At 36.2% G+C, this 20,981-nt stretch overlaps 1 protein-coding gene across 1 annotated transcript in view; it reads left to right on the top strand.

Moving 5' to 3' along the window:
- The first annotated feature begins 10,645 nt into the window (after positions 1-10,645).
- LOC129763181 (myogenic-determination protein) overlaps positions 10,646-20,981 on the top strand; it is a 60,865-nt gene continuing 50,529 nt past the window's right edge. The window contains exon 1 of the mRNA XM_055762006.1: positions 10,646-11,387. Coding sequence (XP_055617981.1) covers positions 10,944-11,387 — 444 coding nt within the window. The 5' untranslated portion in view covers positions 10,646-10,943. The remainder of the gene's footprint in view (positions 11,388-20,981) is intronic.

Raw genomic sequence — 20,981 nt, 5'->3', positions numbered from 1 at the left:
AGTTAGGGGCTGTCCACATACCATGTGGATAGAAAAAGCACGGTTTTAGACTCCCCCTCCCCCTCCGTGGACAAGCGTGGACATTTTCATACCCCTACCCCCCTTTGTCCACGTGGACATTTTTCCTTTTTAAATTCAAATAATTGAGGAAATAACTGATTTGCGCCTAAATTCCATTTGAATTCAATTTAAGTTTGTTTTTATTTCAAATTTTACTTGCTGTACCCTGTACCTGCTATGTTGTGGCCCATTGTTCTTGTATGGTAGAGAAATGAATGGCATAACAAAGCACATGTTCTAGTGAGTTTAATTTTGAAACATTTGTGAGTATACAATATTTTTTTGTTTTTCCATTATCAGGGAAGGTATAAAGGCTATTTGGTTTGCTAACACGGAAACACGCAATGTAAAGTTAACCAGGTGAGGAACAATCCGCATCTGAATATAAACTACACAACTTCAAAGATTGATCTTGAGCTTTGCTAATTGAGATTGCAAGCTCCAATCGAATAGAAATAAATGGATTTAAAATCATTTTCGAATGTATAGTTCACGATTTTCTAAACACTTGCAAAAAAAATGTGTTGATATCACAAAGACGCCACTCATAATCCAGTCAACTTGAGTATTTCGCTTTCATTTGATTCGTATGGAATTCCAGTAGAACCTTTTACTACAGAGATATTCTCAATCGAATGAAAAGTTATCCTTTCATTTTGGATTATGAATATTTAATGACATAACGATTGCACAACAAATCGAAGGGGAAATATGGAAACTATAAAATGTTCTATACAAGATCCAGTTATTGCTTTGACAAATGCATTGTTTCATTTGTCAATTGCATTGTTACAGTGTTGCAGTGTTAAGTGCGATTCACATGAAATAATTTACATAAAACGTCACGTTGCGTCAATTAACTTCGACTTGCCGTTGCTGGTGTATGTGAATGCTTCAATAGTAATTGCATGGAAGAATAATTAACGCAATATGCGGTGACGGAACTTGAACGTGACGTGGATGTTGTCACGTTCACGTCACGTCGCGTCACGTTACGTCAATTATTCATCCATGCAATTCTTATGGAATCATTCACATACACCACCAACGGCAAGTCGAATTTTCCGTTGCCGATGTATGTGAATGCTTTCATAAGAATTGCATGGGAGAATAATTGACGCAATGTGACATGACGGAACGTGAACGTGACGTGGATGTTGAATGTGAATCGCACTTTAGTCGGTAGCCGAAGTCAAAACCTTTCCGCCATAGTTCGGAGAATTTTCAGAGGGTATTGAAGGCGTTTTAAAATATTTTATTATTTTTCAAATCCTATTCTCCATTGAGTGTCTAGATAACTTTCAAAGTGCTTGCGGGGAAAAATGACATCAGACAACTTATGATACATTGATTCCCAACTATGGAATTAAGCTCAAATCTCAACTGTGAAAGTTGAATTTTTCTTGAGACTCATTTTTTTGTCTAAATTGACCCCAATTCAAAATTACGCTACTTAGAAGAATTTATTTGCATTCATTTGAAAGATGAGAAAATTTTCTGCTGTGGAACATTTTAAATAGTAAATAATAACAATAGGAATAAGTGTTGGGAACTCGCGACATCTGCTATATGCAGTTGATCTATATATTTGTGAAACGGACTAGCATAAGAATTTAATGCTTTTGTGTGTTTTTTTTTCTTTTTCGTTATTAGTTTGTTTGTCTTGTCCCCTCATCTCACCGTCGCCCCCCCCTCGACAGATAGTCGAACACCAGATGCTATCCCTGGTCTTTATGCACAATGCTACAGTGCGTGCGGCAACTCTCGGTTGAGACAACGATACCTCATATCCATATCCCTAACCTGATCCATCCCACAAAAATTGTTGCCCCTCTAACCTCGAGTAAACCGCGAGTAATCGGTCGAAACCTACTAAAAATAGATTTAAGTTGAAATTCTGTAAAAACAAATCATGAATTAGTGGCTCCGCAAAGCTCATGCGATTGAGCCTTAAAAATAAATGAATTGGAAAAAAAACAATAGGAATAACATTGTAGTGACGAGGAAGGAATTGTAGAAGGGTTGGAGAGCTTTAATTTTGTTGATAGAAACAATCAAGTTTATTTTTATAATATTTATAAAAAAATATGAAAACCCTTGAAAAACGACAAATTTTAAGTAGTTTTTATCTTCTGAAAGCTACTTCAATCCATCAATTCAAATGTTTTACAACTGCGAAATTTTGCGAAATTTTCAAAAAAAAAAATAGAATACTGGGTCAACTGATTCAAGTTTGACGACTAGTGGTGGATCATTTCACGCAAATGTAAATATTAATTCCTAGAAATTGACGGAATTCCAATACTTTGAAAAATTCTGCCTTTTCGAGAATAGTACAGGAAAACCTGTTTTTGTGCGGTTGCTTTTTAAGCGATTTCTCATTTGTGTGACTGTTAGGTGCGATAGTATTATTTGTGCGATTAATTTGTGTGATTCAAGACCCGATGTCATAATAAAATCGCATAAAAAGAGTCGCACAAACGAAGAACCACGGTAAAAGGAACCACACAAAAACAGGTTTGCCTGTAATGCGAGAAAATAATTTTACACAAAATTCTGCATGAAAAATTATACAGACATTATTATCCTAAGACTAACTGTTCTCGAGATAGAACAAAATCTATAGAAAATTATATTTGATCAAAAAACCATATGTGTAATATCATGAAAACTTAACCATTATGGAATCGTTTATTTTTTATAGGTTTGAGCTATGAAGTCTATGCACAGCTCGCAACTATAAAATTATATGATCATACAAAATAGCTCTGTCGCTCACAGTTTACATGAGTTATTTTCAGAATATAGATTTCAGTGAAGAAGTTTAATGATATTAGTAAAAATATATGAAGCACTCTCAGGCAGCTAAATCCGTTTATTGATAAATACGGAGTACTCAGGATGGGCGAACAGTTTTAAAATTCCTGAATTCTTGGATCAGTTTTTATTTAATTTAGAATGTATCGGTGATTATATTTGAAAAAATATTTATTTTTCGTGTCCACGTGGACATAGTCTATACCCCCTCCCCCCTCTCCGTGGACAAGCGTGAACATTTTCATACCCCCTATCCCCCCTAAAATTGTCCACGTAGTATGTGGACAGCCCCTTACCTAGATTTCAAAAGCAAAATACTATTACAATTTATATCGCAAAATTGAGTGTACAAATGCTACTTGACGATACTTTCTATTTATTTGGTATGCACTATTTTGAAAACATTGATTCTATTGATGCATATTTATTACTGACACATTTAACTACCTGTGCGTGCAATAAAATTCCGAGAAATGTTTTCTGCTAACTGTTTATTCCTAAAAATTGAAAAAAAACTCTATTCTAGGCATCGTAAAATTGAGTGTACACCTTAAATTTCTACGAACAAATTAGTCTTGTAAGTAAGTTTCTTTGCGAATTAGCGTACTTTTTTCATCAGTGATTGGTGTCAACACTTAACCATTGCTTGAGCAGTGTTGATTTTTGTTTTTTATTGATGTTTGCATTTTTTTTTATCGAAATGGCAAGTTAGAGGAAAGAAATAGATATTGTTGCACGTACAATGATAATGAATACGAATTGTCGTGGAATACATTGCAGGAAAAAGCAGATATAGTCGGAAGAACTCACTTTACAGCAAATAAAATCATAAACACATAAACAAGTGCAAATACCAAGGAAACATGGAAAATCTCCCGAGTAGAAGACACAAACGAATCCTGTCTTCTGATGATGAACGAGTAATTATGCGAATATTACGAAAGAACCCTATAACAAACATTCTTAAATTGACCACCGAAGTGGCCGGCATCATTGGAAGACCTGTCAGCGCAGATACTGTCCGGGGAGCAGCATACAGGAACAATCTGAGAGGTCGTATCGGCCGTGAAAATTATTTCATCTCAAAGGTGAAAAAGGTGAAATATGAAAAAAACGACTATAGTTTGCTAATGAATGTGTAAATAGACCTTTGGAGTTCTGGAACAAAGTCTTCTATACGGATGACCCGTAAACCAATCTCTTTGAATCGGACGGAAGACTCCCTCGTGATTACTACTTTCAACAGAATAATTATCCGAAATGTTTATCGATAGATAGCGATACTCTTACGCCTCAAAATGGTAACAGTGTAACATACAACAAAAGTTATCTTAAGATAACAAATGTACACGAATAAATTCGGCTCTGTTACAGCTGAATTGCCAAATGAGCCTAATAAAATAAAACTGTTGGAATAAAAAAAACCTCAAAACACCTTCGCAATTACCGGACTTCAACACTATTGAGTATCTATGGTGGGAAATCAAGAACCATCTGAGAATAAAAATTAATTTTCATTCTAAGAAAAACTTAAACTGTACACTCAATTTTGCCGCGTCTTAGATGGAGATTTTTGTTTGTATATGAAATATGAAGTAGAAATATGACAATTTTAATTCTTCTTTTATCACTACAGGAGAGTATAATGGATCAATTTTACGATGAATATGAGTCGCATTTAATTATTTACTTTTTAACCCCGAAAAACTCAGAAATATCAAAGCCGCCTGAGGTGTATACTTAATTTTGCGATAGACTGTATACAGTAACGTCTCAATTATTTCACTGTGCGTCTTTATCACGTCTCGTTTATATCGCTCTCGTTTATATCACGTTTTTCGAAACATAAGAAATGATATGAAACATTCTATTCGTCATTAAATAGTTGAACAAAACATGAAAATTAAGTAGAAAAAAATATTTTGAAGCATTAATGCCAATTGTAGTGATTAGCCGTATTCACGGTGTTCACGGAAAAGTTTCTTACTGCGTAATTGGTAGCGTATACCACCTATTTCTTCTGAAGATCCCTCGTTTTACTTTCAGAAATCGGAATCAACGTTCAACGTTATCCTGAGCGAGTTTCTCTTTGAATGTGTGGAATTAGATATAACGCCTGTGGCGTTTCCTAAGTTTGGTCTGTGTACGAGGATGTAGAGGAGTTTTTTTTATTTCGTCAATTGTTTATGTTCCATTTGAAGTAGCCGGTGATACATTTTTGATAGCTTTTGCGAATTGAGATTTGTGTTCAGTCCTGTGTAACGAACAGCAGGAAAGTTAAGCTAATTGGAAAATAATCGTCCTGAGTGCGAATCGAATTAATAGGAGGTAAATTCAAAATAAGTTGGCTTGATTTTTGCTAGTGTGCAACTATTTCAATGCTATGGAAAGGAGAAGATCAGAACTGTGAAGTAGTCTGTTGTGACCGCAACGAACAGTATAAGATAAATGGAAAAATATGCCACTGACCGTAGAATTGTTTTTGTATTCAAAATAATTGAAATTAAATGGCTGTATACATGTGGTTTCTCAAGCAATGTGAACTTAACCAATTCAAGAAGGTTGCATCTAATTTTGAATTGCCTGCGTCGTTTAGGTTCAGTGGTGCCATAATTTTAACAAATATTATATGTAAAGAAAAGTTTTCGGATCATTCTCGGGCAATGGATGGGTTACAAGTGTGGTGTCCTGGTTACAGTGTTTATCCTATGCTGCATAAAATACCTTGTGTGTGTGAGATGATGGAAAACGTCAGATAGACGTACGTTGCCGAGTGGTTGGTTTTGATTTGGTTTCGGAACGAAAACTGCAAGTGGTAGGATGTCACATTGGCGATCCTGCCAGACATCGTGTTTATATACCTGATAATTTTTGTTTAATGGTGAGTTTAATGGCGAGAATTGCGGAAAACATGAGGTAAGCGAGGATTTTTGTTTTGTTTTGTAACACAGTGAGAAGTTGCACCTAGAAGAGAAAAAAAGGGAATGTAGTTTCGAGGTATGCCCGGAAAAAAAACGTTGAGCCAGCAAAAGACCATGGCCAACTATGCGGAAATAATTTGAGTCGGGAAGAGCCCAAGACCAAAGAAAAATGTTGAGCCGGAGAAAGTCCATGGCCAACGATGTGAGAGGAAATAAGAGTCAGGAAGGAAATGTTGAGCCGGTGAAAGACCATGGCCAGCAATTTCGAAAATATTTGAGTCTTGAAGAGACCAGACCAAAAAAAAAGTTGAGCCGAAGAAAGTCCATGGCCAACGATGTTGGAAAATAGAAAATGAAAGAAAATGTAAGGAAGAGCCAGGAAGGAAATGTTGAGCCGGTGAAAGACCATGGCCAGCGATTTCGAAAGGATTTAAGTCAGAAAGAGTCGAATGCCGCACAAAATCCGTTAGGTAGCGTTGTGAATCTACCGGGGAAATTCGATTGGAGTATCCTAATGTTGATGAAGACTATATTCTCCAGGTTCCAAGTTTATTAATAAAACATCAAATTAACTTCAATGCAAAATCCATTCGGAGCGAGATTGCTATACATTTGGAATATTTTGGAAATACGATAAATTAAACATCACGCTTGGACAAAGCGCCCTTGAATAACAAATTGTGTATAAACATAAACATGGGGGTTAGATGGGACGGGTTGCCATAAACTGCTATAAATATAGCGGATTTCCTAGGATACCTAATATAGAGGATGGATGACATAAAATAAATATATTGCAAATAAAAAGACGAAAACGGCAGACTGTCAAGAGTATGAGGGCCAACTTGGTGGAGTGTGGAACATTCCAAGCTGCTCAGGAAAAGATGTTCATTCACGGAGAGTTGGGCACTCCTAGGTGAGGCAGGATGAGAGGGACCGCACATTTCACACAAAACGAGTGGTCTATGTGGGAACGGTCGAGGCCCAGGTTTCGAATAATGGTGAACCAATCTCAATTGAATTAGTAACAAGAATGATTAGACAATACATGAAACTTTTGAATAATTCCCCTCAATTGAACTGATATATCCCATTGGTCTTGATTATTTGATGCGGGGGAGGATGTGGTATCCTGGTTACAGTGTTTATCCTATGCTGCATAAAATACCTTGAGTGTGTGAGACGATGGAAAACGTCAGATAGATTTACGTTGCCGAGTGGTTGGTTTTGATTTGGTTTCGGAACGAGAACTGCAAGTGGTAGGATGTCACAACAAGGACTGAAAATCCTTGACCAGATATATATATATATATTTGCGACGATCCTGGTTTATATTTGAAAACATTGAAACGTTACATTAGCTCATTTGGAGGAGAAAAGAGTTTTAGGAAACAAAACTCTCAAAATCAGTTAACTTTCGTACCATGTTCCTATGTCTCTGATACTCAGAATCTGACCTTGATGATAATTGAAAGATCGAATTATTCTCGATACGACACTTCCAGTGTACTATCTAGGATTTCCTAATGCCTGGATAGCAACTATTTTGTGAATGATTTCAAAATCAGTTTGTGCTGGAAGTTCGTCACTTTCTTGCCCAAAATAGAACTACAATCAGAATCCGCTGTAGATCACTGAAATGCGCACCATTGTGGGGATGATTTTTTTCTGATAATAGTTTGATAAAAGCTTTTATCTACCGCCGAATACAACAACTTTTGCTCTACCAATGAACCAGGAAAAGATTCAAAATATAAAACTAATCTACCGGGAAAAACTAGAAATGAAAATAATGCTCAGAAACAATTGAAAAGGCAATTAAAAAAAAAAACATCGAAAGATGTAATGTCTTGGCAATTTGAGTCCAGCACTGAATGTAATCCATGCAGATTTAGAATTAAACGTTTGAGTGATACGATCAAATTCGCTGAACAAAACAACCTAGAACCTCATATACTGTCTTTGAGAAAAATACGGAATATTACGATGAGAAAAGCATTGCCACAATAATTTCGATATATTATGTTGTACTGTGCTAATGTAGTAAATGTAATAAAGGTTTTTCTATACATTTTGCATGCCACACGAAAAATAGTGCTTAAATTATACATATTGAAGGAATAACAGATTTTTATTACAAAAAAAGGCTTTTTTCAATGTATCACATTTCCCTCATATCACGCGAAAATGTTTTTAAGCGTGATACAATCGAGACGTTACTGTATTTACATATTTGTTAATATGATTAATATAATCGAGTCAAAAAAAATTTGATTCATCCCCTTAAAGTATAAAATACCTTTCTCAAATAGAAAATTCTAAAAATTTCAGGAGGTAATAGAGGATTATATTTGATGATAAAAATCCTTTTACACATATGTTCGGGTTTCAACAATGACAGTTATCTCTTAAATTATCTTCCCTGAAGACACTCTGTAGGGTGTTTCTCATTGTGATAGAAAATCCTCATCAGGAAAATATCGGTTCAAGATTTCTTCTAGAAAACTTGAAACCCTATCATATTCATATTCATTCTAAACGGAAAATTTCATCATCGTTCATTATATTAATGCAAAAATATGTTGATCCTTCTCCCTAAAATGTAATCCTTTTTTTGGTTCATGCACACATGCAGTTGCTTCTATTTTCATATTCGCAAATAAACACCGAATATCCGGCTATTTGACCTCGAAGGTTACCGGATATCCAAACTACTATCCGTTTCATCACTACTAATTACTGCCATATGCTCTGAGGGAACATGAGAGAAAAGTTTGAGCTGAGGGTGAGATGTGATATCGCTTTTTTTTTCTTAAGCGGGTACCGCGTAAAAGAAAACCGCGTTAATTGGTAAATCCGCATAAATTGCAAAACCCGCGTAAAAAAAATCCGCATATAAAAACCTCGAAAAAAAACCGCGTAAAAAACCTTGGTGTATACCTTAACCCTTCAACCCTTTAACGGGCCGTGGAAACTAGGCAACGAATCGACTTCAACTTCATAGAACATACTCCTTACATGAGGAATAACACATATTTACATTTGAATTTTTTTTAACTTTTGAAACAGTTGAAAAAATTGGTGGCAATATAGTATACCGCAATATACCGATTATTTCAGCGATTTACAATATTTCTAGTGCAGCGAAAAAAACCGTTTTTTGTCATAGAGTTTCAAAGGAAAGAATAAAAATTAGAATTTTTCATCAAATACACCATTTATTTTATTGAAAAAACTACATGGCCCTACACAGTAGATCCTAAATATTACGTTTACATTGAAAAACTTTTCAACTTGTTGCATTTTCAACGAATTTAAACAGAATTTTCTGCCGGCGCTCTAAAATCGTGGTTTTGATACATAAAAATGACTCCCAAATTAAAATCGTACATGTATACATGGATATAGCAAATTAAAACCAATCAGCTAATCTTTTTTGGAAAAATATTGATTGTATTTGTTTTATTTACATGGCTTTGGACTAGATGGCGCTATTTTATAATTTTTTTTCATGAAAGCTTTACATTTTTCACATAACATATTCAAAAATCAGAGACATGATTTATTTTCGTTTTTGAGTGATAATTTTTCAAAGTTAACGGATGATCCTAAAAATCGGTTTCTCCTTCTATCCGAAAATAACATTGTAATGTGATGTGTAATTTCAAAGAATACTAGCTAATTGGCTTCAATTGGATAATTCGATCATCTGAAATGGTCTAGTGGTTCAAAAGATATGAACTTTTGGAAAAAAGGGGAAAAATTGGTTTGTCGAACCATCGGTTAACTTTGAAAAATCATAACTTAAAAATCATAGAAATCATGTGTAAAAAACCTCAGCTTTCAAGAAAAAATATAAAACAATATAGCGCCTTCTAGTCCAAAGTCATGAAAACAACAAAAGATCCAATACAATCAATAACAAAATCCACAAAATGACTACCTAATTGGCTTTAATTTGATTTGTCGATCATCTGAATCGGATTAGTAGTTCAAAATGTATAAATTAAAAAAAAACATTTTTGGAATTCTCCTTTTTCTCCTTTTTCAAATTGATTTTCGGGTCATCCTAAAATGGAAAGGGACACCTCAATGACAAAATGAAAAAAATCTAATAATCTAATAATCGGGTCTAATAATTTGCGATAAGGAACAAAACTACCACTTTTGACTAAAATCCAAGGACCAATATATCGGTTTGGCGTGGAATTTGAGCCCTAATAAATGAACAAACGACTTCTTTGAACGAAATAGACGTTAAATATACTTTATTACAAGCATTCAACAATGTATAGTTGAAATTCTAACGGTTTGTGTTACAACGAAATGTATTCAAGGTGGTCTTACAGAAGTTGGACAGAGTGTAGGTAAAGACATTGCCGAAATCGATTATTTCTTCATTTCAAATTGTATAAAATAAAGAAAAACCATTTTGAGGAAATTTTGAGAATGAATCCCTTATTATATGCAAATGCATATTAAATATAGTTTTATGAACAAAATCTCAAACTTTCACTTTCGACAAACTTTGGTAAGCCAACGAAGTTTAGGAAAAATCCCCTGTTCGTATACTATCAACCAGTCGTCAACCGTCGGATTCCAACTAGATTTCCCGGCGCTGCGGCGAAATAGCCAAGCTTTAGCTAATCCTGGGTAGAACACCAATGGGAGGACCCGACCTGTAGTCCCGCCTCCGAGCGTGTCAACTCGTGGCGGAGGAAACACGCGCGCCGAGAAGAAGCGAAAAAAAATGGATCAGCATTAGGGAAAAATTAGAGAAACAGCAGAAGCGGTAAATTTGTCGCATCTCGAATGTCACAACACGGTCTTGTTGGAGTAAATGATCGTGTATGCACGCACGCACGATCGGCGCACCTTCACACTGGTGTTGGTGTGTCGTGTCGTTCTGTTGGTAATTGGGAAAGCAGCGGCACCTTTGTCACCCATGTGACAAACACGCGCGATCCCGAAATACGGAAAATTGTTTTGGCCGTGGCGCGCAGACAGTCTGTTCGTGGATTTCGTCGATGTTGAACACGGATCAGGAATTGCGCGCGCGGAAGTTAAAGTAGAGCGTCAAGTTTAATAGTGATTGTGATGGTAGCGATTGGCTGCCGATTGGAGTGAAGTCCTGTGAAGCTGATCATGACCAAGTTCAATAAGAATCTCTGCCGAAGGACAATCTCGGCGACAACGGCAGCAAGCTCGCATCAGGAGCTGAAGCACGGCTACGAAGTTGACCATAAAAGTGATATCACCGGTATGATGGGTGGCATGAGTTTTGGGGCAGTGCATAAGGGTAGTGATAATGAGTTCATGTGTGGGTTCAATTTGAGTGGTTTGAGCGCGGAGCAGAAGTTGAAGCTAAACATACAACAGCTGCAGATTCGGCAGAAACAATTGCAGCTGAATGATTACGATGATAATAGCGAAAGCTCGGAAGAACACGTCCTGGCGCCGGTTTCCGGGTGTATGGCCAGTCCGAACCGACCCTGCCTGGTTTGGGCGTGCAAAGCATGCAAGAAGAAGACCGTTACGGTGGACAGGCGGAAAGCTGCGACGCTCAGAGAGAGGCGTCGATTGCGGAAGGTTAGTTGAAGGAAGCGGGTAGAAGTATCAGGAACGTATGTCTTGGATATTTCTCTTGTAAACACTAACGAACAAGTTTCGCAAGATTTTAGTTAACATTTGTCGATACTCAATCATACCGGTGCAGCATTGGATGTTTACGTATTGTTCTTTGTTAATGTGTGTATTTCAAAGAAGACAAAATATGATTTTTGGTAATTATTTTTCGAGCAGCCTAACTACAAAGGTCGCACAAATATTGGGGCAATTTTATTATTAAAACTGGCCTTTTGTTGCAACATTTTATACAATGAACCTTGTGATTTTGAGTTTCAGTCATTCCGTAAAAACAAAATTCATCTGAACATTTCAAATGATTCTTCTTTTTGGATGGCACTTACGTTCTCAGTGGAACTTTTGTCTTATCAACGTAGTAATTACTTATGTAATTTTTCTTAGTACAGGTAAACTTCGATATAACGTACCCTCGTTATAACGTACCCTCGATATAATGTCACTCGATATAACGTACATTTTACCTCGATATAACGTACATATTTCCAAAGTGTATAGGAAATTTTTTTTCAGATATAACAATTAATTATCTGTATTGTGATGCTAAACCAAGTTTTGTATATTCAATCAATCCCGAAATACAGCTGGTTTTGTGATTCCGAATTCTAAATGAATCAAACTTTAATCAACAGTACGAAGGGAAACATCATGAGAAAGGCTGGCTTCGTCTTCTGATTGAAGTTATTCATTATCTTTACTAAAACAGCAACACAGTAATGTATGATAGACTACGTTTGTGAGTACTCTATTATGCTTCGATATAACGTACAATTCGATACAACGTACAATTTTGAAAGTGAAATGTACGTTATATCGAAGTTTACCTGTAGTACTTAGTTGAGATTTTTATGCCTAATATAACACGCCTTGAATGTATCCTAAGTGGCAAGCTCTAGAATACCTGTGACCACAGTGCAAGCCGGAAGAATTGAGTTTTCAAGTAAAAATTACAGCCTTTTTACTTTTTTTCTAAGGCAAATTAAAGCATCAAGAAGAGTTTTGGATAAATAAACTGACATACGAATATGTAAGCTGATACTGTTTGTCGTGATATGAATCATATATTGGGTGCGTAACCAAGTTGCATCTGAATCAATTCTCTATGAATGAATGAATGAATGAAAAAACGAATATTTTGGAAGATTGCTGAATAAATTTCATGTATATTTATGTTATATTGATATTTTTTCTTCCAGTATACGGTTTCTTCACCTAGACGATTCATTATTATGGAATTATTGGGGACAATGTTTATTCATCTTATCGATGATTTAGAATGAAAAGTTTCTAATCTTTATGCATGTATTTTTCTTGATAGTTATACAATAAAGTGATATAGTTTTTCTTCACATGCACTATATGGCAATATGAATATGTAGAAAAACATTGTTTTATCAAACTTTGCTCAGAAATGGAGTTATGAATTATTATTTTTTTTGTTAAACATGATTGTGAAAACACTCCATCAAGGTCCATCAAGAAAGGATTTAGCTATAGGTGCTCATAGTTGGGTAATTTTCGAGACACGACCGATGTTTTGTGTTTCAATTTGTACCCTCTATATGTTCTCCATAGATGTAATCCTAGCTCAAAAAGTAAATATTTGAAAATAAGCCCTGTTTAAAAATCAGTCACTATTAAAATTAGTCAAATGATAGTGAAATCATTTGGGAAAGGGTATTTGAAGGCAATTACAACTGGATCCATAACTCTATATTCGTATTATTTCGCTATAGCGCACACGTTTGAAACTTTGAAAGATTTCGCGTGTGCAGTTGCTGCCATACGTCAAAGTGTTAATCTTAAGCCCCGATTTTTTCTTGCTGCGCTTTCCATTCAGTGCGCATCAATAGCGTTTGTACAATATCAGTGTCCTAGTCCCAGTTCCCAAAGATAGAAATATATTAGGCTGTCAAAAAAGTCCTGCGGTATATTTTTTGAATTTTCATTTGTACATAAAATTAGTTACAATCATCTGTTTTAAGTCAAATATGCGCCGTTTTGTTCGATGGCTTGTTCCCAACGAGATGCCAACTTCATAATACCCCTGTTATAGAAGCTCGCTTCCTTATTGGCAAAAAACTCGGATAGCCAATTTTCACAGGCCTCTTTTGTGGCTAACTTCTGACTACCTAGCTCGTTCGCCATGGACAAAAACAGGTGGTAGTCACTTGGTGCAAGGTCCGGACTATACAGCGGATGCAAAAGAACCTCCCATCCGAGCTCCCGGAGCTTCTGGTGCGTCACCAAGGAAGTGTGTGGCCTGGCGTTGTCCTGATGGAAGACAATGCGGCCTCTGTTTATCAATGATGGCCTCTTCTTCATGAGTGCTACCTTCAAGCGGTCCAGTTGTTGGCAGTACAGGTCCGAATTGAGCGTTTGGCCATAGGGAAGCAGCTCATAATAGATTATTCCTTGACAATCCCACCAAACACACAGCAGAACCTTCCTGGCCGTTAATGAGGGCTTGGCCACCGTCTGAGCCGCTTCAGCGGGCTTCGACCACGACCGTTTGCGCTTCACGTTGTCGTAAGTGATCCACTTTTCATCGCCAGTCACCATCCGCTTCAGAAACGGGTCGATTTTGTTGCGATTCAGCAGCGATTCACATGCGTCGATACGGTCAAAGATGTTTTTTTGCGTCAACGTGTGTGGCACCCATACATCGAGCTTCTTTGTGAATACAAGCTTCTTCAAATGGTTAATAACGGTTTGATGACTTATCCCCAGCTCTTGGCCGATGCTACGGCTGCTACTATGCCGGTCTTTCTCGGCTAATTCAGCGATTTTGTCGCAATTTTCGACGACAGGCCTTCCGGAGCGTGGCGCATCTTCGACGACCTCTACACCAGAACGAAAACGTTGGAACCATCGTTGTGCGGTGGAAATGGAAACTGTATCGGGTCCACTGCATAAATTTTATTGGCAGCTTGAGATGCATTTTTGCCTTTGTCATAGTAGTACTGTAAAATATGTCAGAATTTCTCTATATTTTGCTCCATATTTGCGACACTATAACTCACGAACGACTTAACCAAACAAAACACTGTCAAGGACTATATTATAGCGCGCAAAAATACCTTTCCAATAAGCTATAGTATGACTCGATACAATGAATACAACTAGAACTACGAGCTTACAACGACACCTCGCGGAAATACCGCAGGACTTTTTTGACAGCCTAATATATTAGAAAATAGTCAGCAATTCGACTAGAAAGTAGTCACATTTTGTGAAACATCCGAAAAAACCATAAATTATTTTATTTTATTATTTTATAGTTGTCAGTCCCAGTCAGTCATCACTTTCCTACCAAAAAGCTCAACGTGTTGAGTAGAATCTGATCCAGGCAAATTTGAACTCCTGATTCCGGTATGACTCTCTTCTTTAACAATTATTCCGTCACTCTCAAGAGTTTCCAATTCATTTCCCAGCTTTCTTTTCATCATAATAGGTATCCAATAGATAGTTTGACACGGTTTAACAGTTCCTGAAGGTTTTCAATAGCCAGTAAACAGCTCGCGATGATTATCGACCAATTACTGCGCTTTCACCAGGAATATGTTGATATATATTTACAGCCATTCCATGCCAAACCGATTAGTGGTTCTCGTTAAGGTGACCATTTCCATTTTAGGGTGGTCCGAAAAATCATTTTTTTCAACTTTTTTCCAATAATGACTTTTTCAACTCATAACTTTTGAATCACTGAATCGATTTAGATGATCGACATATAAAATTGAAGCCTTTTATTAAAAAAAAATGATCTTGCAAAAACAATGGATTTTGTTTTCGTAATTATTGATTGTAGTTGTTTTTTGTTGTTTTCGTTGCTTTGGACTAGAGGGCACTATATATATTTTTTAATGTTTTTCCTTGAAAGCTGAGGATTTATTACATAACATATCTCGATATCAGAGATGCTTTTTTTTCGTTTTCAGATATGATTTACCAAAGTCAACTGGTGGTCCAAAAAATCATTTTCACCATTTTATCCAAAAATGACCTTTTGCAAAAATTCATAACATTTGAACTACTAAACTGATTTAGATGATCGACATATTAAATTGAAGCCAATAAGCCTTCTTTGAAAAAATATCACACCTGTGGGAAGACTGGATTCTAGTGTCATAGGTCTAGTCTAGTTTAAACTAACCAGACGTCCCGCATTACGCGGGACAGTCCCGCATTTCAACAAAATGTCCCGCGAAACGTCCCGCATTTGGCAAAAGAAACGAAAATGTCCCGCGAAATCAATATATTTCAGTATCAAAATTTGATCATGTTGATTTTCTTAAATGGATGAACCTCAAAAAAAAACTTTAATTTGGCAGACTGTTCAAGAGCGCTTCTAATGAATCCAAAGATTAATACGTTGAGCTGGTTTAATCGCACTGACATTGGGCTTTTTGTTTAGAGAGTGTCAACTGGAAGCGACAGCAACAAAATTGGAAAATGATTTTTATAAAAGCCCCCTATTGATCCGCAGGGACCAACGTGAGTCAGACGAAAAGTTCATCTTTGGTCCCCTAGCTCAGTCAGGGCTTAAAGTTTTAAATAAGCCGGAAGAACTAGTGAATACTCGAGACAGAGTTGTTTGATGAAGTATAGAAATGAAGCGCTGAGCGGTCTTACGGAAGTTGGCCGATGAAAAGATGTATATCGGCGTGTTATTTTACCTTTTCGTGGCTTTGGGGGTCGTATGTCTCTCCATTGTAAATGATATTGTAAATACCAGATCGGCTGTACCTGGCGGACACAAAGTGCCTCAGGATGTCCAACTCCTTCGCTGTGGGGTGGATCTGGCAGTATGGAAAAATCATCAAGTTGCTTGACAGTGCTGCTGCTGCGAATCAACAGCCTTGAATAATTTTTGTTGTAGACTTAATAAACGTAAGATTTAAAGAAAATTTGTTCCTATAAATTATCTTTCGTCGCCATCCGAAATTAGTCCGTATGCATTCAACGTTAACACTAAAATCGATGAAAAATGAATTGGAATTTTCGAGCATTCCATTCGGTAATTTGAAGAAAATTGTAGAATTTGAATCGTGCTTGCCAGGCGTAAATGCTCTGATTGAACGAGTGATTTTCGGGCGTAAATAAACCACCGAAAAATCACAACTGAGTGCCGATACTCAGAAAGAAATAATACTGACCAGTTTAGACTCGCTAAATTATGGTTTATGTTCACATAACGTATATACATAACGTTTTGTTTTTTGTGTCCCGCGTTAGACCTCTGACCATCTGGTCACTTTAGTCTGGTCACATAGGAATATTGAATGAAGACTTAAAACATGTTAAATTTGAAAAATCATATCTCAAAAGCGAAAAAAATAGCATCTTTGATATCGAGATATTTTATGTGAAAAGCTTTCAGGTAAAAATATTAAAAAATATAGCACTCTAGTCCACAGCCATGGAAACAACAAAAAACAACTACAATCAATGATTACGGAAACAAAATCGTTTTTTTTTGGTTCAATATCCATATATATATATATATACTAGCTGACCATATATATAACGTTGTTCTGCCAAATAAATTATTTCTAGTGAATATTTTGGGTGTTGAATAAAACACACTAATGTATTGTAAGTGTGTTTGAATATTTTAACGATCTTTAAAATAAATCGAATGTGACCGATAAAAAAACGAATTATATGATTTGAACGAAAGGTTATATGATGTTTCTTGGTGTATTTCATTAACGTAACTGACATGTTTGATCTCTTAAAAGTTAAACGTCAACTGAAAAAAGTAATATAAGTTTGTCGTAAAGTAGAAATAATGAAATATAAAAAATCAATATTTATTGCTGTCTCCTTGTTAGAAAATACGTGCATGTGATTTTCAACATGGCTTAGTTTATAACAGCTTGGTCTCGTTCATAAATTAGAAAACGTTCAAATTAATCGGCCTGTTTGGAATCGCGTTATTTTATCGTTGTCATTCAATCGAGGAGTATTCACATCGGTAATCTTAGTTTGAAACACAGCCATATTGCTTCCTTTATTCATGGATGTTTTTATTACTCTTCACCGATTTGTAGAACTCAATATTCATATATGCATATGAGTGTTCGGATTTTACAATTCGATCGAAATCGACTTTTACACTCTTAAATTCGTTCGCCTTGTCGCGAAACAATGGTCAAAAAAAGTTGTATTCAGCAGAATACAACCAACAATATGTGGGGACGAATACGATCGAACTTCATTTTGTGTTTGAACACACGCGCAATGTCATGACAATGCATTGCGCTTTGGCCTGGCTATAACTAAAGCTGTGTCAGCGTTGCTCATGATAGTGTCTCGCAAGTGAATGTATTATTCCTCGCACCGCTTTTGTTGATTGAGTAGTAAGAATCGCAGTCGTTCAATCTCTACCTTCGCGGATATGTCGACCATAAATTGTTGGCACAGCTTACGATATCTTGAATTGGCGTTTCTTGACCATGTCAAATCACCATATGATAAACATAAAAATCCATCGAGCGCGCCCTCTGTTTGTTTCGTCGCATGTTCATAAATATTAAATCAAAATGAGAAATGATGTTCATAATGAATTAAGTATCTGTGACGGGGTCTCGTTGGTCTAATGTTTATGCAAGAGATTTTTCGTTAAAGAAACCCTTCTGACTTGCACTGTAGACACGCGTATTCTTGAGCTTGCCACTCCAGAATACATTCAAGGCGTATTGTTCGTCATAGAAATCTCAACTATTTACTAATAAAAATGGCGCAAGTAGTACTACGTTGAGAAGGCAAACCTTGGGAACGTTAGTGCCATTGAAGAAGAACATAGCGAGGGTCGTATGAACGCAATTCCAGATTATTGTTTTTTCTTCGCATTAAATTTCTCGTGTCACCGTGCTATCATGATTCCAGCAGCGCTTGTACTTTGGATCCACACACGTGCTCTCCAGCTGATGTTTTATCAGGGTTAATGGCAATAGCGTGATTGTCATTTTGTAATCCGAGCAAATGTGATTTGAAGAATTTCGATAACTCATTGTGCTCATTCAAAAAGGCTTCCAGCTCGTCGGAGATGCTCCCTGCTTTAGATGAATTGAGGTTACTTGTGTATTTGTAGATGGATGTTCAATGAAGCGGGCGTTACGCCATCAGTCATTGAACAACTTAAATAAATTCGTTCTGTTGAAAAAACGAGCAACGGTTAAATTATTAGAATATTTTTGACACAAAAATAATAAAATCGCAATTAAAAATAGGGAATTGGGGTCAAAATTTAAGGTTATATGTATGGTATGAAGTCAATTTTTTGAAAAAGTATCCAGATCTTTTTTTCTGCATAGAGCCACCCTATTCGGTATTAAATGTATGGTTATCGGTATCCAACCGGTATCATATATAGTTTACAACCTATTCTCATACCTACCAAGTATTTTGAGTATAATTTCATCAAAATCGGTCGAGCCGTTTCGGAGGAGTTCGGTAACAAACACCGTGACACGAGATTTTTATATATATATAGAAGAAGATATATATAAAGTGCAAGTCAGGAGTGCGAACAATTGATTTTATGTGTATCATATGATGTCGTAAGCTGTACCAACAATCCATGGTCGACATGTACGCGAAGGTAGAGAGCGAACGACTGCGATTCCTATGACCAGATCAACGAGAGTGGCTTGAGCAAGAATGCATTCACTTGGGAAACGCTATCATGAGCAACGCCGTAACAACGTCAGAGTCAAAATTATCCGACCGGATTGCAATTTTGCATTCTGCAATCCGTTTGACTCAAGTCTAATCGAGTTGTGTAAATGTGTCAACCTTGCGACGCAATTCGACATAGACAACATAGAGGTCCGTGTTCCATTTCTGTGAAGCAAAAATGCAATGAGAGGAATAAACACACCTTCAAACCATTTTTTTTGAATGAAAGTTAATTCTACGTATCAAAAATGTGTTCGATGATTTTATGTTATGTAGTTTTGGTGGAAATGCAAGGAAATTTATGGACAAAAAATTTAAGTTAGGGTTAATACTAGGTCTTCTCTGTTTTTAAATGACATCGAGTGATCGTGAAATTCGATCCAGTTTCAAACCAATCGGATTCCGGAATATGAATAACTGTTCGATACTGTTACCACAATAATGGTGTATGGTCCATGCGGTGATTCGAAACCTTTATCGCCTTACATGGTAGATGGAATATGTACAAAGCGTTTTCATAGAGATTTCGCCAACGACACGATCGCAAGCGTAGGCGAATATCTTATATATCAACGAATAAATACTGATAATGTCATTCACAAATACCAACAACGTAGACATTGCAATTGAAAACCGTTTAGTAGTACCATATTCGCCTCAACTGAGCAAAGAGCAATGAATTCATTTGCAAGTCAGTGGACAAAGGAAGCGGCAATATGGCTGTGATATTGCTCCTCGATTGGATGGCAACAAGGAAGTAATGCGGTTCCAAATAAGAACGATACATCAGCTCCATTGTTGTCTGGCGTATAGTTGATTTCGCAATTCATGAACGAGACCTAGCAGTTATAAGTTTAGCCGTGCATATTGAAAAAGAGAAACGCGTATTTTCAACGAGACAGCATTTGAACGATATGAATATTGATTTTGTTTATTTCATTTTCCAACTTTACGACAAAAATCTATTACTTTTCTTCTCTTTACATTTTACTTTTGAGGGGTCAAACATATCAGTTACATTAATCAAATACATTGCATCATGAAACATCATACCAACTTCCGTTGAAATCGTTTCATTTGTTCTTTTCATCGGTCACATTCGAATAATTTTGTAGATCGTCAAAAAATTCAAACGCGCTTAAACTACATTAGTTGTGAACACCCAAAATATTCTCTAGAAATAATTTAATTGGCAGAACAACGTTTGCCGGGTCAGTTAGTTTTTAATGAAAGTCTAGCTCATTGCCTTCAATTTTATATGTCGATCATCTAAAACGATTCAGTGGTTCAAAAGTTAGGAATTTTTAAAAAAGTAATTTTTGAGAAAAAGTGCAAATCATTGATTTTACGGGGGGTTCGTAAAAAAAATGGAAATTGTCACCCTAACGAAGAAATAAAAAAATACGGGTCTAATGTTTTGTGATAAAGAACAAAATTACCACTTTTCACGAAAATCTGATTCCATGTCACTATATCGGCTTGACATGGAATGGCTGTATGTATATATATTTTTCAATTTTTCTTATGGATGCTCAATTTTTCTGGTGTCATTTCATGAAACAATCTATGCAAAAAAAATTATTAGACAAAAAAACATTAATCAGAAACAGTGTCTGATGATGATTTTTGTTGTGATGGTGAATTTTTGTGCAATTATAAGGGAGTACAGGTCGGACTCGATTATATATAATCGCAATTTCACTTTCAACGTTAATTTTCGAATCCAATACATAATCGAATCACAGAAAAGCTATTTTTCTATTAATGTTTGACATTCATACCTTAATGAAAAAATTGTTTTCTTGAGATTCGATCATGTATAGGATTTGAAAATAATTGTTGAAAAAAAAATGG

Source organism: Toxorhynchites rutilus, chromosome 1 (genome assembly GCF_029784135.1).
Source record: "Toxorhynchites rutilus septentrionalis strain SRP chromosome 1, ASM2978413v1, whole genome shotgun sequence".
Classification (NCBI taxonomy): Eukaryota; Metazoa; Arthropoda; class Insecta; order Diptera; family Culicidae; genus Toxorhynchites; species Toxorhynchites rutilus.
This window is presented reverse-complemented; position numbering and strand designations above follow the sequence as displayed.